At 47.8% G+C, this 21,788-nt stretch overlaps 2 protein-coding genes across 5 annotated transcripts in view; one reads left to right on the top strand and one right to left on the bottom strand.

Moving 5' to 3' along the window:
* LOC310749103 (myosin-11) overlaps window positions 1–21,788 on the bottom strand; it is a 1,537,435-nt gene that overhangs the window by 1,132,419 nt on the left and 383,228 nt on the right. The window contains exon 36 of the transcript XR_014541487.1: window positions 12,201–12,500. The gene's annotated coding sequence lies outside the window, so the exon portion shown is untranslated. The remainder of the gene's footprint in view (window positions 1–12,200; window positions 12,501–21,788) is intronic.
* The window catches only part of CIITA (class II major histocompatibility complex transactivator), a 51,565-nt gene that overhangs the window by 26,841 nt on the left and 2,936 nt on the right, over window positions 1–21,788 (top strand). For all 4 annotated transcript variants that reach the window (XM_083585579.1, XM_083585580.1, XM_083585582.1 and 1 more), the window contains exons 8-17: window positions 6,840–6,977; window positions 8,780–8,848; window positions 9,478–11,176; window positions 11,342–11,515; window positions 14,087–14,158; window positions 15,218–15,298; window positions 16,659–16,751; window positions 16,856–16,939; window positions 18,296–18,379; window positions 20,618–20,701. In XM_083585579.1, coding sequence (XP_083441705.1) covers window positions 6,840–6,977; window positions 8,780–8,848; window positions 9,478–11,176; window positions 11,342–11,515; window positions 14,087–14,158; window positions 15,218–15,298; window positions 16,659–16,751; window positions 16,856–16,939; window positions 18,296–18,379; window positions 20,618–20,701 — 2,578 coding nt within the window. The remainder of the gene's footprint in view (window positions 1–6,839; window positions 6,978–8,779; window positions 8,849–9,477; window positions 11,177–11,341; window positions 11,516–14,086; window positions 14,159–15,217; window positions 15,299–16,658; window positions 16,752–16,855; window positions 16,940–18,295; window positions 18,380–20,617; window positions 20,702–21,788) is intronic.

Here is a 21,788-nt window from a genome sequence, read left to right as displayed (position 1 = left end):
GTATCTTGGTTCTCAGACGCCTTGGTACTCAAACAACTTGGAACCCAAACACTGCAAACCTGGAAGTAAGTGTTCCAGTTTGCGAACTTTTTTTGGAAGCTGAACATGCTCTGTTTTAAGTGTTACGCTTCCAATTTGAGTGTTACTCTGAGGTCTGTCTATTTTTGCTGTTTATTTTGCATTTTTGTTCTTGCGGCTCTTTTTTGGGTGACTGTGTAGAACCCAGTTCAGCTACTGCTTGATTGATTGTGTGACTGCAGTACATTGTTTATGGCTTTCATTTTAAGGATCAGTGGTCTCGTTAGTCTGGAACGGATGAACCCATTTTGCATTGCTTTCTATGGGAAAGCGCGGCTTAGGTTTTGGAACGCTTGGGTTTTGGAACAGACTTCCGGAATGGATTAAGTTTGATGGTACCACTGTATTTTACAATACAGTAGTACCACTGTACAAATACAAGGTACCATTGTATTTTAAAAAAGAAACCCACAACTGCGTAAGACATGCCAAAAATAATCAAAAGCAACAATAAGCTCAAAAGGCAACCAAATACACATGTCAGCATTCTACATGCCTCGGCAGGCTTGCCTAAACAAAAGTGTTTTTAGAAGGCAGGGAGTTGCATCGTGCAGTTGCAGCCATGCTAAAAAAAAAAGATTCTTGCAAATGTGGAACGAAGATTTTGTGGCATTTCTAACAGTTCCAGTTCCGCAGATTGAAGTGGTTGAGTGGGTATATATTGGGTAAGGTGCTCTATAGTAAATAGGAACTACAGATTCCTATGGAGAAATCATCACTGACACAGGATGTAAGTAAGGAGCAAAACACAGTTTTGTGTTCATCTGGCTTTTTTTCTAGGTGTTTGATGGGGAATTTGATGGTTTTGATGGATGTTTGATGGGGAATTTGTGCAGCTGGAAAAAAATATCTGCTTAACAAAAACCCTGGTGTGATGGCCTGGGATTTGGTCTTGGAGGCTGAACCTGAGGAATCCCAGCCTGCACAGGATTCCCCGCCTCCAGAACCAGCTGAGCCAGGGCTGGGGCATGAGCCTGAAGGGTCCTCACCTGTGCTAGGTCCTCAGGTGCAGGCACCAGCTGAGTCTGCTCTGGCTCCTGAAGTGATGGAGGACCCATTGCCTGCAGGTGCTCCACTCTCAGCCCCGTCAGGGGAAGAGGTTGCCTCTGGGTCCGGTAACCCTCCAGCCTCTCCTGAACTGCAGAGGCTCAGGGCAGAGAGGCGGAGGGAACTAAGGTCCCGCAGGAGGAGTGCTCACCTCCAGGCCAGGAGAGGCGAGTCACCTGTGGACCGGGGCCACCCTATGCCTCTGGGCAGATAAAAGCCAGCCAGCCCAGTCCCAAGTTGTGGGAGCAACGTTGTTGGTAGCCTGTTCCTGCCTGCACCCTGTCTTGCCTCTCTGCCGGAGCTCCTGACCTCACCCGACTCCCTACCTTGGACCCAGCTTCAGCTTTGACAGACTGCCTCCCTACTGCACCCTCAACCTCGGACTGGACTCGGACCTCTCCTCACGGTTAACCCTCGGGACCAGCACACCTGGTGACTTAGAGTGGTGTGTGTATATTTTACATGGCAATAAGCATCTCTCTTGCATTCTGCAGCCTCCCCAGATGCCTTCATCTCCTGATTTATAAAATTTCCATGGGCGGAGTTACATCATCGCTTCTTCCCCTGGGCTTTAACTGAAGTGCAGGAAGCCAGGGAGGCTGACTACCGAGTGCCTAAGACCAGTGCACTCACTGACCTTGTTTTTAAGGAAGGCCCTTTCATTTTAACTTAAATCAGCAGTTCTCAACCTGTGGGTCTCCCATCATCCCTGAGCTCTGGCCTTGCTAGCTAGGGGTGGTGGGAGTTGTAGTTCAACAACATCTGGGGACACACAGGTTGAGAAAGGCTGACTTAAAATATATATATAATTTTTCCGCTGATCGTGTCTTAGGGCTTTCTGGAAGTGTGGGCACCCAGGGAGGCTGCAGGGTGCAGGCCACCCAAGAGATTATCTGCAGAATGGGGGGGGGACTCTCCCAGACATCCCTTGGCCACCTCAAACGTAAGGTAAGCAGCACAAGAAAAACTTGGCACTCCCATCTCTGGGGATATCACTGAGATTTTCTCTCCATTCTGACCATTGCTGAATGCAGTTTCTGTCTCCATTAAGTGATGGAGGTGTTTTTGACATGGCACGGGTTTCGTCGCAGCATGCTGAAGCTGTGCATGGACCTGTGGAAGAGTTTGGAAACTGGAGTTCCAGCATCAGTTTGGGATTAGAGTTACAGCGTCATGTAAGGGGTGGGGGGTTGGGGGACACTTTGCTTGGAGAACTGGTCCCTGTTGGCACCAGCCCAAGCGTGTGTTATCCGGATGGCGAGAACAAATATCCAAGTGAGGCCGATGCAGAAGCGTAAAGGCTGCAGGAGATCAGGTTGCATAGGAAGCTGCCTTCTCTGGAATCAGAGAATGCAGCTCAGTGTCAGATACACTTGGCCTGAAAGCGAGATGAGCACCACAACCCCATAGCCACTGAAATATACTCAGAGTGTGAATTTCATGCTCTTTATAGTAGCAATGAATGAAACTTTCCCCAAAACGTCTAGCTATATATACATTATTTACACAATGGGCCCCGTGTGATTGGCTAATTCCGGGCTGCTCCTGTAGGCCAATCAGGTTGCGGATTCACCTTCTCCAGAATCCTGATTGGCTGCTCCTGCAGGCCAATCAGGTTGCTGACTAACTTCATCCAGGAGCCTGATTGCCTGCACCTGCAGGCCAATCAGGTCGCTGATTCACTTCCACCTGGAGCTGGATTGGGTAGCTCCTGTGGACCAATCAGACTGCTGCATTCTGGATCCTATTGTTCTAGGATCAAGCTCAGTACATAACAGTTGCCTTTGACTGGACCTAACCGTCCAGGGGTCCTTTATCTTTTTACCTTTACGCTCTCCAGCAGCTGCTATGCAGAGGCAGATATCATAAACTAGTTTTGTTCATTCGCAAAGCACTTAAGAGCTCTACCTAAAAAGAGCCGTGCAGGATCAGATCCATAGACCATCTAGTCCAGTGTTTCCCAGCCTTGGGTCTCCAGCTGTTTTTGGACTACAATTCCCATCATCCCTGACCCCTGGGTATTGCTAGCTAGGGATGATGGGAGTTGTAGTCCAACAACAGCTGGAGACCCGAGGTTGGGAAACGCTGATCTAGTCCAAACAGTCTGTTTGCACAGCGGCCAACCAGGTGTCCCAGTGGGAAGCCTGGAAGCAGAACCTTGAGCATGACTGTGATTTCCAGTAACTGATCTTCAGAGGAATAAGTGCCTCTAACATTGGAGGGAGGAGGTGTACAGGCGAAACTCGAAAAATTAGAATATTGTGGAAAAGTTCCTTCCCCATGATTGTGCTTCCTACTGAACCAGACTGAGAGACCATTTAAAGGCTCAGGAGCCCATTGCAGGTGTTATGGATTGAATAGCTACTGCACCTTTTCACAATGTTCTAATTTTCTGAGATTGTTAATTTGGGGTTTTCATCAGCTGTATGCAATAATCATCACAATTATAACAAATAAATGCTTGACATATCTCGCTTTGCAAGTCATGAGTCTATCTCATATATTAGTTTCACCTTGTAAGTTGAATTTATTACTGAAATAAATGAATTTTTCCACGATATTCTAATTTTTCGAGTTTCACCTGTATCTTTGTGGTGGGGCATTAAGAGTGTTTAAGCTCAAGGAGGGGTTTTGGAATGGTAAAGGAACACTCTTGCAGGCCCCATGACACCCTCCAGCACTGGAACAGCTATGCAGCATTCCCAGGAAGGGGTCCTGGTGCTCTGGGACTCACAGCTGCTCTCTTGTGAGCACCCGGTAAAGGTAAAGGGACCCCTGACCATTAGGTCCAGTTGTGGCTGACTCTGGGATTGCGGCGTTCATCTCACTTTATTGGCCGAGGGAGCCGGCGTACAGCTTCCGGGTCATGTGGCCAGCATGACTAAGCCGCTTCTGGTGAACCAGAGCAGCGCATGGAAACGCCGTTTACTTTCCCACCGGAGTGGTACCTATTTATCTACTTGCACTTTGACGTGCTTTCGAACTGCTAGGTAGGCAGGAGCAGGGACCGAGCAACGTGAGCTCACCCCATCGCGGGGATTTGAACCACCGACCTTCTGATTGGCAAGTCCTAGGCTCTGTGGTTTAACCCACAGCACCACCCGCGTTCTGAGCACCCGGTATAGCAGAGTAAAAGCAGCATAGATGGAGTTGAGGAGGTATCTGGGCATACCTAGTTTATTTCTACTAATTACAGATTAAAGAACATAACAAACACGTATGAGAGGAGCAGGCCTCATACAGACATCGTGCCTCATCGCAAGACAGAGCAGAAAGAAAAAGTACAATAGTACCAGAGACGGAAGTCACACAGACTGGCTTCCTTTCTCACGGAACAGAAAATAAACAAGAATCAGATGATCCTTGCAATGGGAGGAGTGAAATGCGAACAAAAACCCCATGCCCTCCCGCTTGCTCCTCTGGAAAAGCAGAACCTCAGATCACCCTGGGACCTTCAAGTAAGGTATCTCAGGGCGTCAAGGATGTTTAGAAGTGTTTTGTCTTCAGTCGGGTGGACTTCTACTTTTCACCTAGCTGCTTTTTTGTTTATGTAAATGATTTTTGTCCCCATCTCTGGGTCCGAAGTCTGCTACTCGCAAACAATATCAGGCAATAAAGCAGCACGTTAACGCGATAACCGAAAATGGCTCGAGAAAACAAACAAAGCAATGGGCAGCATCAGAGAAGCAGGAATTGAAATCCTGCTGAAACTTTGTGGGGCTGGGTGTTATCATTCAGCTTGGGGTTGGTGCCAAGAGTTAGACTCAGAGGCTCATAGAATTGTAGGTTGGTGATATTTAACACCAGTCAGATTAAATCAGATGAACAAGGAATATTCGGTGTTATGTTGGAGGGAATGCCAGGAAAGGGAAATTATGTTCACATGTGGTGGGGGTGTAAATATTTACATCATTTTTTTTTATTTATTTATTTGGCAAAGGGTGTTTAAGGAGATAACAGAAATCGCTGGGTTAAAGCTGACCAAAAGTCCAGAGGTAGCATTGTTATCAATTTACGATGGGGTGGAAGGTTCACAGGCTATGAAGGCCTCGCTCACAAATTTATTGACAGCTGCACGAATTACTATAAGCTAGGAAGCGGAAGGGGCAAGCAGAATATAAAATGGAAGAATGGTATAAAGAGGTGTGGGATGTAGCTATTAACGATAAATTAACATGTGCCATTAAGATAAGATGGAGAATATGCAGGAGGAATGATTTTGAGGAGATATGGAGGGCCTTTGTAGAATTTGTACTGTTAAAACGGAAAGTGGTCGAAACCATCGCAAGAGGCGTTGAAATTTCTGGAGGTTGGATAGTTACAATGGAACGGTCTCGGTGGCGCGGTGCACATTTTTATTCTTATTTATTTATGACTATTACTTTGTCAAAATAAAATAAAATTGTAGGTTGGAAGGGACCTTGAGGGTCATCTGGTCCAACCCACAACCGCCACGCAGTGGCCTTGAACCACCAACCTGCTGCTTTACAGCCAGACGCCCTCACCCGTTGTACCACCTGAGGCAGTGAAAGCACGCACATATACAGTCTGCATTTCCAAGCAACCTGCAATTTACCGTATTTTTCGCTCTATAAGATGCACCAGACCATAAGATGAACCTAGTTTTTGGAGGAGGAAAACAAGAAAAAAAAATATTCTGAATCTCAGAATCCAGAACAACAAGAGGGATCGCTGCGCAGCAAAAGCAGTGATCCCTCTTGCTGTTCTGGCTTCTGGGATAGCTGCGCAGCCTGCATTCGCTCCATAAGACATGCACACATTTCCCCTTACGTTTTAGGAGGGGAAAAGTGAGTCATATAGAGCAAAAAATACGGTAGGTTCTGCCATTTGCTCCAATTCAGTGCCACTCTCCCAACTTTCAGCTCTACGTACTTTCAGGGTAGCCACCCTGAAGGCCAAGGGGGTAAGCAACTGAGTGGGAAGGCTCAGGGATCTTGTGAGCACCCGAGGGAGACTTCAGGGGCGCCACTGCATTCACAGTCACCCCATTGGCACCCTCTTCTTTCCACACTGCAATGCCAACCCACTGCAAGGCGGGCTTCATTCCGAACCCTGTGTTGTGGCTGAGGAGCTGGACTGCATCTTGCTTTTAGGCCTCCTTGCCAAATGCACGATAAAAGGGAGATTACTTCATGGTTCCCAGCTGGCAGTCTCAGCTACTCTAATGTAGCAGCTCTCATCCTGCTCCCCACCACACAGATGGAGAGGGTCAATGATCCTTGAAAGGATGATGTGTTAACAAAGTCACTTAAACAACGCAGGTGGAGTCCAGAGGGAAAGGAAATCCGGAAAACACTTGGCTGAGGAAATGGGACAAATTAGTGTATAATTTGAGTGGAAATAAACAGACTGGCGGCCTCTTCTTCCTTCCTTCCTTCCTTCCTTCCTTCCTTCCTGCCTGCCTGCCTGCCTGCCTGCCTGCCTGCCTGCCTGCCTTGTAAATGGCAGGAAGACATGCAATCAAACATACAGGGAGTGTGTGTGTAGAAACTCCCTCAGAACTACACTACAAATTAGAGCACATGAAGATCCTCCCAGTCTGCCTGGTTGCTAGTTGACTTTCACGCTAATGGAATTAACCCTTGAGTTACAAACAGAATGAGCCCTGCTGTTGCAGTTGTATCAACAGGGGCATTGGTTTGATTCTTGCTGAGCCGATGTTGATGATCAAACCCCTCTCTCCTCATTTGCAGAGCCTCTTGCAAGCCCCAACCTGTACTACTGCCCACTCGGTGTGGAAGATATTCAGGTAGTCTTTGCCTTCGAGCCTCCCGATCAGCGCGTGAATATTCTTGCTGAGCCAGAAGGTGCCATCATTCATGCCTGTCCCGGTAAGCGTCATGATTTTTGCTGCAATTGTCCATAATCTGCACCCCTCTCTGCCCTTGTTATTCTCCCCAGGATGAGAACTGCTCTTAATCGCAATATCAGCTTCTGGCCTGGGGGCGGGACGCGACTCTTGTTGGGAGAATTGCATGGGAGGCTAGGGTTAAATGCCCTTCCATTGGGGCTGTGGCCCTGGTCTCTAAAATAAAATTTAAAGTCCTCCCCGCTTGCAAATGCAAAGGCATGATTAAGGTAAAGTTCCCTTTGGCTCTTGGAAGAAGACATTCATCGGGCACAGAGATCTTAGAATATCTTTGCAATCCTGCTGGGAGAATCAGCTCCGCTTTCCTCACTCTCTGCTGCCCCCCCCCCGAGGTTTAGTGCTGTGGTAACGTAGAAGGCAAGAGACACGGGTGGCGCTGTGGGTTAAACCACAGAGCCTAGGACTTGCTGATCAGAAGGTCAGCGGTTCGAATCCCCGTGACGGGGTGAGCTCCTGTTGTTCAGTCCCTGCTCCTGCCAACCTAGCAGTTCGAAAGCACGTCAAAGTGCAAGTAGATAAATAGGTACCGCTCCGGCAGGAAGGTAAACAACGTTTCTGTGGGCTGCTCTGGTTCACCAGAAGCAGTTTTGTCATGCTGGCCACATGACCTGGAAGCTGTACGCCGGCTCTCTTGGCCAATAAAGCGAGATGAGTGCCGCAACCCCAGAGTCGGCCACAACTGGACCTAATGGTCAGGGGTCCCTTTACCTTTACCTTTTAACGTAGAAGGCAAAGCCTGAAGGTAAGATTACGATGCACGCCAGGAATGAGCTTAAGGTCAACCCTGGACCGCTGGCCAGCTTTGGACAGGCTGCCCTAGTTCCTCCTGGTTACTGGGATGTTTGCAAAGCACCCTGGGCTAGTTGGACCCTCATCTCTTCCAGCAAGGTGCTCCTTCAGTTTGATAACAAGTGTGAACCCACAGGCTAGCTGTTCTCTTTCCCTGCTGACAGCCCCCATGCGCTACTGGTTTATCAGTCAAAAACGCCTCCAGTTGACTATGGGATTCCAGTAAAAAGAATCAGTGGTTCATATCAGATTTTTGCTTGTGCATTTAAAATCCTTTGCTATTGCAATGTGAACACAGGTGCAAGGTGCGTTCATAGAATCATAGAATCGTCAAGCTGGAAGGGATCGCAAGGGTCAAGCAGCTCAGACCTCTTTACACACTGAGCTTCTCAAGTAGATGGAGATACAGCAAGGTAAACTGGTAAAGGACCCCTGGACGGTTAAGTCCAGTCAAAGGCGACTATGGGGTTGCTGTGCTCATCTCGCTTTTAGGCCAAGGGAGCTGGTGTTTGTCCACAAACAGCTTTCTGGGTCATGTGGCCAGCAGGACTAAACCACTACTGGTGCACCGTGACGGAAACCAGAGCGCACGGAAACGCTGTTTACCTTCCCGCTGCAGTGGTACCTATTTATCTACTTGCACTGGTGTGCTTTTGAACTGCTACGTTGGCAGGAGCTGGGGCAGAGCAACGGGAGCTCACCCCGTGGTGGGGATTCGAACCGCCGACCTTCCGATCGGCAAGCCCAAGAGGCTCTGTGGTTTAGACCACAGCGCCACCCCGCATCCTGTCCCCAAGGTGAGGGGGAATGACCTAGCTAAGCCTGGCAGGACAGCTTACTCTATGACATTAACCCCTTCACGCATTAATTAGGCTTAAGCAACTTAGACTTAAGGCTGGTTATACCACAGTTGGGGGATGTTACAGGGGGTTTACAGGCCTGCTGTATTTCAATATGCTCCCCTTTGTCTCATAGATGTGGTTGTGGCTGACAAAGGACCTGAAGCCCCACCTGTTCATTCAGAGCGAGCTCACAAACGACTAGGTGAGTGTCGCTGCTTTTTAACCTGTTTCAATGCAAGCCAGGTAATTTGAGAGCAGGAGTGGCTCACCTGTGGCCACAGATCCCTCATCCCTGTTTTGGAGGAGTGTCTCCAGAAGTTCCATTATTCACATCAAAACCACGCACCCAAAAGATGGGCAGAAAAAGCACCCACACTGAGGGGTTTTTCCTGCTGCTGGTCTGGTTCATTCAGAATTTCAGAAAGCCGGGTTTCCTACCTTAAGAATGACAAAGAATGGATGAAAGGAAAATTTAAAAAGAGCTGCTTGCAAAAGGATGGTGGACGCCTTGTTAAAAAACTCCACTCATAAGCTCCATCTGGAACTATTTTGTGCTGCTTGGGATGTTTTTTATGCAGCTGTCGAATCACTTGGCAAGTTCATTTAAAAAAAAAAATTAATTGCAGTTTTGGTTCACCCCTTCCAAAAAGGGATTACCATATTTTTCCGTGTATAACACGCCTCCTTGTATAAGATGCCCCCCCTTTTTTTACAAAAGTTATTTTAAACATCTTTTTCATTTCATTGTATATCATTTCCCAGTGAGCTTTAACCTTACTACAAAACCACCACATATGATAAAAAATAACCTTCTTTCCTTTTTAATCCTAGGCCCTGTGGACGTGTTTCGCAGGAGGCTAAAAGACCACTTCCGGGAGACGTGCCAATTTGTGTCCATGGAGCGAGAGTTCGCCCTGGACCGCCTTTACATTGAACGCGACATGACGCTGTGCCTCGTGGAAAGCAAGAACGCCGGGAAAAATGCCGACCCCAGGCCCTGCGACCTCAGAGAGAAAGGGAAGGTTGCGGTGAGGAGCAGCCAGCTCTTTCAGCTGCCATGGAAGAACAACCTGGGAACCAAAGTCGTCGTCGTCTTGGGGAAAGCCGGAATGGGGAAAAGCCTGCTGGTCCAAAAGATCTGTCTGGACTGGTCCAGAGGACATTTTCCCAATTATGCCTTCCTTTTCCGCTTCGATTGCCAGATGCTGGGCCTCCTCCCCGAAAACCGCTACAGCCTGAAGCAGCTGCTGTTTGAGCTCTCCGCTGGGCCTCAAGATGGCGGTGACGACATCTACAGGCACGTTCTGCGGTACCCGGAAAAGGTCCTCCTCATTTTTGATGGTTTTGAAGAGCTGAAGGACCGGGATGGCTTAACATCTGGTGTAGACAGCCTGCCCCACAAGGAGCCCTTGGGAATTGGAGGCATCCTGGCCGGAATCTTCCAGAAGAAGGTTCTCAGCGGCTGCACGGTGCTTCTAACCTCCCGCCCCAAGGACAAGTTGCAGCAGCATTTATCGAAGATGGACACGACGCTGGAACTGGCAGGGTTCTCCACGGAGCAAGCCGAGTTGTACATTGCTCAGTACTTCGAAGGATCGCCCTGCTGTGGCGAGGCGGTGGCTTTGATCAGGAAATGCCCTTACCTCTTCAGCCATTGCTACACTCCTGACCTGTGTCGCTTCGTTTGCGAGGCTGTGTCTGAAGGGGGGTGCAAGGAACTGCCTTCCACGCTTACCGGCCTGTTGGCCAAGTTCCTCCTCCAAAAACTGATGCGTTCGTCAACGCAGAGATCTTCTCCCAAGCACCAGAATATCGCCGCTTTAGCTCGGGTGGCCTGGTCTTCCGGACAGGACCACCGGAACACACTCATGAGCTACAACTTTCCATCCACGGAAGTGAAGGAGTTTGCTCTCAGCTGCGGACTGGTGGTCCCCCTCGCACTCCCAAAAGACTCGAGCAGTGGGAAAGAGGAATGTGGCTACGTGTTCCCTAGCTTCGTGGTCCAAAATTTCCTGGTTGCCCTACATTTGGTGCTGGCTAAAGAGATCAAGGACAAAACGCTCACCAAATACCTTCGGCTGCTCACCAAATCCAAGAAGTTTCTCTTCTCTTGGAGCTTGGTACCTTGTTTTTTGTCCGGCTTGCTATTTTTAGGGGGCAAACTGAGGTCCTCTGTCCTTTTCAGAGAGGAGGGGGAGATGGACGCCAAGAGAATGGCCGGCAAGAAGGAGAGAAGCTTCTCAAACTACGTCCGGAAACTCATGGAGCGTGATTTCACTCCGGACAAGCTCCTTGATTTTCTCCACTGTCTCTACGAAACGGAAGATCGTTGCCTTTTGAAGCAAATGGCTTTAGAACTCAAGTGTGACCTCTCCTTCTCGGGGTTTGCTCTTACCCCACCCAATGTCTATATTCTCCACTCTGTCATCAAACAAGCCAAAAGGAAGTTTGCTTTAGATTTGAGAGGGAGCGCCATTGACTCAGAAGGATTCAAACAGCTGGTCACCATGAAGAATGTTGCATCATTCAGGTATGTTTGGGATGGTGATGTTTGTGGGTGTTGCACCTCAGCGACGGCCAAGCTCCAGGTCATGGGGCCCAGGGACCCATTGAAATCTGTGGGGTGGATTGCCGGAGGTTCCCATCTTCCGCAAAGACACTCCCAACCTCAGTGTGGCATGTTGATTCTCTGCAGGGCATCCCTCAGCGATGCCGTCCGGCTCTGGGGGCAGTTGTGGGAAGCCGAGGAAAGAGACCAGCTGCAATCCGCCATTGAGAAGTTTATTGTTGTTCCATTCAAAGCCAAGACAATGAGGGACGTTGACGACCTCTGTGCTCTTGTCGACATGCAGGAGAAAATGACCCAAAGGTAGGAGGGCTTCTTGTTATAGGAATTCTAAGGTCTTATATTTATAAAATAAATGTTCGTAAATGTACAAGGCAAACACATACATAAGTATATAAACCACGTATCTGAAATGGTACAGGAGAACAATCCTGAAGCCATTTTGGCTCTCCCAAATTGACCTCAATATATTTCTCTGCAAGGAGAAAGGAAATGGGAAAAGTATTTGGACTGTAGGGGCTTACACCTCCCTGTAAATACAGCCTGGCAAGTATCTGTTAAGCTGAGCACACTATCCATATGCCTAAGAGATTCAAGAACTAAGTACAGTGGTACCTCTGGTTGTGAACGGGATCCGTTCCGGAGGTCCGTTCGCAACATGAAGAGTGCAACCCACAGCGGCGTGTCTGCGCATGCGCATGTTGCGATTCACTACTTCTGCGCATGCGCGTGACGCCATTTAGCGCTTATGCGCATGCGCAAGTGGTGAAACCTGGAAGTAACCCTTTCCGGTACTTCCGGGTCGCCGCAGGACGTAACCTGAAAGAACGTAACATGAAGCAAACGTAACATGAGGTATAACTGTACCGGTATTTAGCATCTCAGAGGAATGGCCAGGCTACCCAGAAAAGGAAATCAGATAAGGCATTATCAGGTATCCTGGCAGACAGGAGAGAAGCAACACACTCACATTTTTGCTGGGGCCCACCTCTTTCTGTGATGTATGTATGATGTTTTTTGGGGGTGGTCTTGAGCTACAGGGTGGACAGTTTCAAAAGTCTCTGTAAGAGCTCGTACACCAATATTCTGGGTTCCTCTCCTCCCTCCAGAGTGAGGACCCTGTTGCAACAGTTTAATGAAGATCAGGCTTACCAGCTGCTTTGCTTCTCAATATTCTCTGGTTGGCCTCTGTTATTTTCGCCTACCGACAGAGAACCTACATAAGGACTCTATACGGGCTCTTGGATACCCCATAAGGGGGAAAGGAGCAGTTTTTTCTTATAACATTCTTTTTTCGTCAGTATCACTGTATCTAAATGTATTTTACTGTCAGGGATGGGACATCGGAGGGGAAATGGTAGAGACTGCATCCCCCTTCTCCTAGACCTTTCCAAGAAGAGGAGGACAGTATAGATTTAGAACGGTGGTTTGCAGAAGGTCATGACTCTTAAGACAGTAGGCTTGGGAGTCGCAGGAGGGTGGGTGATGACACCCGGGGTGGACCCCTCCAACACCCCCTTCCTCCACCCCTTCCCCTAGGACCCAGAGGGCATTGAAAGTAGGGGAACAGATAGCTCAGAGGCAGAAAGCACAGAGCAGCCAACACAGTGATGACGTATCATAGGAGAGACGGAGGGGGTGGAGTTTTACTCGGAGGAGTGCCATTGTCCTAGAGACAGCATCCTACGTCTCTCTCTGTGATTACTGAATAAAACACCTTGGTAAGAGCTTCCTGTTTTTTCCATTACTGGCAGCCTGCCGTGAGGGAGGGGGGTCGCATTCCCTGAAGCCTGACAATTACATTCACGGCCTAGGACCCTCCTACCTACGGGACCGCCTCTCCCGGTATGCCCCATGGAGGACCTTAAGGTCCATAAATAGCAACACCCTAGAGGTCCCGGGCCCTAAGGAAGTCAGATTAGCCTCAGCCAGAGCCAGGGGCTTCTCAACACTGGCCCCGGCTTGGTGGAACGCTCTGTCTCATCAGACCAGGGCCCTGCAGGATCTGATTTCTCTCCGCAGGACCTGTAAGACAGAGTTGTTCCGCCTGGCCTTTGGCTTGGAATCAACTTGATCCCCTCCCACTCTTCTTTTTTCCTTTCTCCTTCTGTGATGGAACTCCTATTTGGGGACTTCCCTGGCTTTTTTCTGGCCCACGTAAGACCAGTCTGGATAGTTAGCCTTGGTGAAGACTTGACGTTTTCATCCCCCAAAAAGTTTTTGAGTTTCTGCTGAAATGAGGCTGCATTTTAATGTTGTATTTTAATCTTGTTTTTTAAGTTGTATTTCAATCAATTGTTTTATATCTGGTGTTAGCCGCCCTGAGCCCAGTCTTGGCTGGGGAAGACGGGGTATAAATAAAAAAATATTATTATTATTATTATTATTATTATTATTATTATTATTATTATTACATGCAGAAGAGGGGCCAAGACAGATAGAGTAAGGGAACTAGAGTCCAGCAACAGCCTTGCCCTACAGTTCAGCCTATAAATTAGTCCCCATAGTGGAGGGATCACCAACATAGTGGATGAAAGGTCAGACAAGGACCTGGAAGAGAGCAGGGTTCGAATCCTCACTCACCCATGACCTACCTCTCAGGGTTGCTGTGGGGATTAAACGAGGAGCGGAGGAGATTCGCGTATGCCGCTTTGAACTCCTTGGAGAAAACAAGTGGGATATAAGTGCGATAAATAGATGCAATCCCTAGCAGGGTACAACATACCTACAATTTCTCCTGAGAGAGCCCGAGACGCGTGGCTTACACCCTAGAAGAAATACGTTCTGGGGTCGGGGTTGTGTCATCCTCACCTTTTCGAAAATGTTAAGCCCTGGTAATATATCTAACCAAATTCTTACTGTTGTTTTGTTCAGCGACGCAGATTCAGCTGGTGGCAGCGCCCGCCTCATCCCTGCCGTCACAGAGCTTAAACAATTAGAATTCACGTAAGTAAGAGAGATGGGACGCGGGTGGTGCTGTGGGTAAAAGCCTCAGTGCCTAGGACTTGCCGATCGAAAGGTTGGCGGTTCGAATCCCCGCGGCGGGGTGCACTCCCGTTGCTCGGTCCCAGCGCCTGCCAACCTAGCAGTTCGAAAGCACCCCCGGGTGCAAGTAGATAGATAGGGACCGCTTACTGGTGGGAAGGTGAACGGCGTTTCTGTGTGCTGCGCTGGCTCGCCAGATGCAGCTTTGTCACGCTGGCCATGTGACCCGGAAGTGTCTCTGGACAGCGCTGGCCCCCGGCCTCTTAAGTGAGATGGGCGCACAACTCTAGAGTCGGGCATGACTGGCCCGTACGGGCAGGGGTACCTTTACCTTTTTAAGTAAGAGAGGGTTTTTTAAATGGATCTTTTGGTGGGTGTAAATATGTACATTTTTTGTGGTGAAGGGAGATAACAGAAATCACTGGGTCAAAGCTGACCAAAAGTCCAGTGGTAGCATTATTATCAATTTACGATGGGGTGGAAGGCTATGAAGGCCTCGCTCGCAAATTTATTGACAGCTGCACAAATGATTATAGCTAGGAAGTGGAAGGGGCAAGCAGAATATAAAATGGAAGAATGGTATAAAGATGTGTGGGATATAGCTATTAATGATAGCTATATCATTAATATTTCAAAACCATTCTTAAACTGAGGCACGCTTTCCCTAACGAGGCCTGCCGCCACCAGTGCCCTTCCACCGTTCGGCTTCCATTCATAGACCGAGGTAAAGTTCGCAAACCGGGACACTACCTCTAGTTTTGCAGAGTTCTTAAACCAAATTGATCATAAACAGGGCTGTTCTTAAACCGAGGTACCGCTGTACTGAGTTAGAGGAACTGATGGTCCGATGTGGTTTAAAGATACTGTTTTCCCCTTCTCCCACCCCTCTCCAGACATGTTTGGGGACGGGACTTGACTCAGCCCCTTGCAAAAGGCAGAAACGAACTTTGTTGGCTGTGCTTTGAGACATCTTGGGGGAGCAGGAGAAGCCAACAAGTTATTTTCTTCTTTGCTGTGCAGGTTGGGTCGTGTCTGTGGCTTGATGGGTTTCCGAAAGCTGGTGAGGATCTTGGGCACGTTTCCTGCTCTGCAACATTTAGAGTGAGTGGCAAAGCGGTGGGGAGGGGTGAATGGGATGGCGTTGACGCAGATGGAAAACAAGATATACCCGGATATTGATAACGAACAAAAAAGCTGTCACAACTCCCTCTATATCACTACGATATTGTTATAAATTTAGGGTGAAATGAATAAATGCTAGGATTTGGGTTATGGACGTAAAATGCCAACTTGCAAATGAATTTCTGGGCTAGCTGATGCAAAGCAACCTGGCTGAGCTATCAAAAGAATAATTGAGGGACACTAAATTCCATACAAGGGAACTCCTACCCCCTTGCCCCAGGTGTCAGCAGAAACTGGTTATTTGGATGGTTGCCAGGGTAACTGCTCGGGGGGGGGGACAGCAAGGGTTGCTGGGAGGAAGAAGGAGCGAGAAGGGCATCTTTGGGGGAGGCTGGATGCTGGTGCTGCTGCCTCTGAAACGACCATGCTATAAGATCTGGACTCCCTCCATGCAGACGGAAGGTGTAAATAGGTGAAGAAACCCTATTTCTTAAAGCCACAACAGTCTCAGACGTGTCTTCTAATCTCCAAAGGGACACAGACCCCCATGTAGGTGCCTGGGACACGGGTGGCGCTGTGGTCTAAACCACTGAGCCTCTTGGACTTGCCAATTGGAAGTTTGGCGGTTCAAATCCCCGCGACGGGATGAGCTCCCATTGCTCTGTCTCAGCTCCTGCCAACCTAGCAGTTCGAAAGCACATCAAAATGCAAGTAGATAAATAGGTACCACTGCAGCTGGAAGGTAAACAGCGTTTCCGTGCGCTCTAGTTTCCTTCACAATGTCCCATTGCTCCAGACGCAGTTTAGTCCTGCTGGCCACATGACCCAGAAAGCTGTCTGCGGACAAACACCGGCTCCCTCGGCCTGAAAGCGAGATGAGCGCAGCACCCCAAAGCCGCCTTTGACTGGACTAAACCATCCAGAGGTCCTTTCCCTTTTCCCTTTACCAATACAGTCGTACCTCATGTTACGTCCGCTTCATGTTACGTTCTTCCAGCTTAGGTCCCGTGGCGACCCGGAAGTACCAGAAAGGGTGACTTCCGGGTTTCGCCGCTTGCGCATGCACAGAAGCAGTGAATCACAACCCGCGCGTGCGCAGATGCGCCGGTGCGGGTTGTGCTCTTTTCATATTGCGAATGGGCCTCCGGAACGGATCCCGTTTGCAACCAGAGGTACCACCATATTGACATTATTTTCAGCTCTCCTATCCCACGACTTAGTCACCCAGTCCCTTACCTTTACCATAGGTGCTGGAACCCAGTGGGCTCTTGCCAACGCTCAGCAGGGAGATGGGCAAGCACCCAGCTTTGGTGACCATTTCCCCCTGTCATTTTTGCAGCTTGGATTCTCCCAACGAGAACGAGATCGGAGACGAAGGAGTGACTAGCCTCAGCAGCGTCCTTCCTCGCTTGTCCTACCTGGAAATGTTAAAGTAAGCTGCCTGGTTTAAGGCGGGAGAAATGCCATCCTCGCCGTCACCTTTGTCCTCAAAGGAGCTAAGCGCAGGTCCTGAACTTTGCAATGCTTTCTTCCTAGCCTGTCGGGGAACAAAATAACAGACCTGGGGGCAGAGAAGTTAGCCAAAGCGCTTCCGTCACTGCGTTCGCTGAAGACACTAAGGTGAGTGCTGCTCTCTTCATCTTTAGCATGTCCATACCATTTAAAGCAGAGACGCGCGTGGCGCTGTGGGTTAAACCACAGAGCCTAGGACTTGCCGATCGGAAGGTCGGCAGTTCGAATCCCCGCGACGGGGTGAGCTCCCGTTGCTCGGTCCCAGCTCCTGCCAACCTAGCAGTTCGAAAGCACATCAAAGTGCAAGTGGATAAATAGGTACCGCTCCGGTGGGAAGGTAAACGGCGTTTCCGTGCGCTGCTCTGGTTCGCCAGAAGCGGCTTAGTCCTGCTGGCCACATGACCCGGAAGCTGTATGCCGGCTCCCTTGGCCAATAAAGCGAGATGAGCGCCGCAACCCCAGAGTCGGCCACGACTGGACCTAATGGTCAGGGATCCCTTTACCTTTACCATTTAAAGCACTTTTATATCACGCTAGCGGTCATGGGCCGTGCACACACAACACATTTATTTTATTTTACAAAGTAAAAGTAGCACCTGATTGTAGCAAAAAAAATGCCTCTAGGCAGTTTATGAAAATCCAGAATGAAACGTTTGAATTACTGATTAAACTGAAGCTGTTATTGGAAAATATTATTGAAAAGGTGATTAAGATCAACAGCAGCTGACAAGAAAAAAGGCACATGTAACTTTTGCAATTATGGCGCCTTCCTAAAGAAACATGGGAACTGTAGTTTAAGGGTGCTGGAAACCGAAACTCTGTGAGGGGTAAACTACAGTTCCCAGGATTCTGCAAGGAGGGGGAAGTGCTTTAATGTACACAGCTATGTATTCCCCCAAAGAATCCTGGGAACTGCAGTTTATCAAGGATGATGGGAATTGTAACGCTCTGCGGAGTTTCCTAAAAAATCCCACACCCTCCAAGATTTCACAGAGATCTATCATGGAAACCGGGGATGTCTCGTAACCCTACTCTAAGGTGCCACAAGAGTTTCTCCTGTTTTTGTTCTTTTGGAGTAGGGGCTGGAATCACTTGTTTGTGCTTGTCATGGGCTCTGGCGCCACCTAGTGTTGGGCTCCCTGGCTCCTGCCTTACCCGTTCCAAAGGGCACCAGCCTCCACCGTCCTTTTGACAATGGGAATTATAGTCCAACAATTTCAGGAGGGCTACAGTTTCTCCACCCGCGACCTAATCCTTTTTCCAAACATCTCTGACCTTCTTTATTTAAATATGTCAGCTCCATTGGGCAAGCCGGACTGTGTTTGCATGATTTGTTACTTGAAGATGGACGGAGGCTTTTGGATGGGTCAAAAACACACGTACGAGCAGAACTTTCTTGTAAAGCGATACTCTGCCCTGCTTCTCATACAGATCCACAGTCACACTTGCCTTTGTTTCCTGCAGCTTATACAATAACAACATTGGAGATGCGGGGGCAGAACATTTTGCCAGAGTGCTCCCAGAGACAGCTTCTTTGAGAGTGCTTGAGTGAGTATAAAACATTTGGCCATGAAGACTTAGGGCACGTAAAAGGCGAAAGATTTATACGATCTGAAGAGAAACCAGAGGTGATATTTTAAAAGGAATGTTAAGAGATTAGGATTTGCTGAATTAACAAACTGAACTAGAGAACAAGAAGGGGAGGTATGAGGAAGTCAAAGAAATATGTGACTGAAAAACTGTTATTGAAACTGAATTGTTTTTTAATATTTTTCTTTTTCTTTTTCTTTTTGTGTTTATATAAAATTGGAAAACTTAATAAAAATTCATTCATTTATATAAATAGAGGGATGGGCTGGATGTCAAATAAACAGACTGAAACAGAATTATGACAAGGAAAACAAACAAGGTTCTTATTTCCGCTTTTTAAAGCTCTTTTGCAGAGTGTTAAGACAGATATCGTGCAGTGGTTAATGCTTACTTTATCTTCCTTCCTTCCTTAAGTATTTTTATTGAATTCTAACCATGTAAACAAATAGCAAAATAGAACTTCATGAAAGAAACATGTAAGAAGTAAACTAAACCAAACCAAGACTGGCATGGGCGGTTACATTCACAAGAAGAAATAATAAACCAGGCTATCTGGATTTTTACGATTAAAAAAAAAAAAAGACTTAGGGCACGTAATTCCCACAAAGAGCCAGGTTCAAGGTGCTTTCACAATGGTTGATTGGTGTCTGCTTATAATGGCTTTTTAGTGGTTTTATTGCTGTAAGCGGCTTTGGTATTTCCCCCCATGATATAATGGTATGCAAATATTTTCATAAATAAATACTGCAAGGCGTTCTGTGTGGGGTTTCCCTTCCATCCTTCTATACACCTTTCTTCCTCCCCCACCAGAACCTGCCCAAGCCACCCAAACCAAAACCTCACTTCGGGGATGCCCTTCTTTCTGCCCTACATGGGATGTGGGTGGGGCTGTAGTCTAAACCACTGAGGCTCTTGGGCTTGCCGATGGCAAAGTCGTTAGTTCAAATCCCCGCGACGGAGTGAGCTCCTGTTGCTCTGTCCCAGCTTTCGCCAGCCTAGCAGTTTGAAAGCACACCAGGGTGAGTAGATAAATAGGTACTGCAGCGACAGGAAGGTAAATGGTGTTTCCGTGCGCTGTGGCACTCATCACGGTTCTCTGTGCGCCAGTAGTGGTTTAGTCCAGCTGGCCACATGACCCGGAAAGCTGTCTGTGGACAAACGCCGGCTCCCTCGGCCTGAAAGCGAGATGAGCGCTGCAACCCCAGAGTCACCTTTGACTGGACTTAACCATCCAGGGGTCCTTTACTTTTTACCCTTTTTTTACATGAATCACAAACCATCATATGCTGCAGACATCTTGTAAGGCTGTATCTTTCTGTCTCGGCTTTCCCTGTTGCATGAAATCAGGCCCCTGCTTCTTTCTGAACAATTCCCCCCCATTACATTTTTATTTATATGTATGTTTGTGTGTGTGTGTGTGTGTGTATACACACACACATATACACACACACATACACACACACACATACATATATACACACACACGCACACACACACATATATACACACACACACGCGCACACACACACGCGCGCGCACACACACACACACACAGTGGTACCTCGGGTTAAGAACTTAATTCGTTCTGGAGGTAAAGTTCTTAACCCAAGGTACTACTTCCGGGTTAGCGGAGTCTAACCTGAAGCATTTGTAACCTGAAGCGTATGTAACCCGAGGTACCACTGTATATATATAAACACACACACACACACACACACACACACACACACACACACATATATAATTTAAAAAAAAAATTTATATATAAATGCATTTTTGACTACTGTTATTAATTTCTTTAACTTATACCCCACCTTTTCCACCAAGGAGCTCAAGGTGGTGCTCCAGATGCCTTAGCTGAGATTCCCAGAGAGCAGGGGGTTGGGCTAGATGACCCTTAAGGTCCCTTCCAGCTCTACAATTCTACGATTCTCCCCCTCCTCATTCACTAGTGGTGGTTTTGCTTTCATGGCGCTGTTTGTTGTTTTTATGTTGTGAAACGCTTAGGGTTGAAAAACGGGGAAATGCGGGGGGTGGGGGAGAGAATTGAAGTGTGTGTGTGTTTTTGTGTTAAATGTTTTAAATATTTAAAGCAAATGAAGTAAGGAAACTCAGGACCACCCAGCTACTGCTGAGGTTTAGCAAAGCAGAGGAGGCTCCTTTAGGCTAACAGCCGGTACACTCGTTTCTTTCCAGCATCCATTGCAACAAGATAACGGCTGCTGGAGCTCAGCACCTGACGGACAGCTTGAGGAAATGTCCCCGCGTCCAGAGTGTGGCGTAAGTCTTTGCCTGGCTTGGCATCCCACCTTGATCACGCAACACACGCAAATGCTCTCAGCTGGGTGCGGTCCCTGGTCATATCCAAACCAAGCATTTCAAGCCCTTTGAATAGTCATGGCTTCCCCAATGCATCCAGTAGACCACGCGGGTGGCGTTGTGGTCTAAACCACTTGGGCTTGCCGATCAGAAGGTCGGCGGTTCGAATCCCCGTGATGGAGTGAACTCCCGTTGCTCTGTCCCAGCTCCTGCCAACCTACCAGTTCAAAAGCACACCAGTGCAAGTAGATAAATAGGTACCACTGTGGTGCGAAGGTAAACGGCATTTTCATGCGCTCTGGTTTCCGCCAAGGTATTCCGTTGTGCCAGAAGCGGATTAGTCCTGCTAGCCACATGACCCGGAAAGCTGTCTGTGGACAAATGCCGGCTCCCTCGGCCTGAAAGTGAGATGAGCGCCGCAACCCCAGAGTCGCCTTTGACTGGACTTCACTGTCTAGGGGTCCTTTACCTTTACCATTAATACACAAAACCCATGATTGTGAATCTTTTCTACTATATTATCTGGATTCCCATTCCCTTCTACCAGAGTCTCTTCCATTATTTGCATATCTTACCCATATGTGTGTGTGTGTGTGTGTAATTTTACTAATAATGGTGTAATTTTACTAATAATGGAGAAATGCAATGCAGTTAAACATTTGAAAGGTGAACACACTTTGCAAATTGCATGAACTGAAACACAGCCGTTTTCGAAATCTTTGCTTCTCCAAATTTTGCAACGCAGTGCCAAGTAATGTGCAGAAAGATGCATGCACCAGGACAAAGTGTACATAAGAATGCATATTAGTGAAAAATAACATTAAAAATGCATTGCATTGGGAGGAAATGCCTTGCAAAAACGTCTGTATTGGGGCAACAGGGCATGCAAAGCTGTTTGTATTAGAAGAAATTTGTACTGAAATGCTGATATTTAATGAAGACTTTGAAAGAAATGCAAACTTACATGGAAATGAAGAGATTTGAAAATTGGAAATACAAAATCTGTGAGAAACTGAAATCCATAGATTTGTATATCCTTGCTCAAGAT

The sequence above is a fragment of the Podarcis filfolensis genome, assembly GCF_964270895.1.
Source record: "Podarcis filfolensis genome assembly, chromosome: 14".
Lineage (NCBI taxonomy): Eukaryota > Metazoa > Chordata > Lepidosauria > Squamata > Lacertidae > Podarcis > Podarcis filfolensis.
Note: the sequence above shows the minus strand (reverse complement) of the source record. Positions and strands in the feature narration are given on the sequence as shown.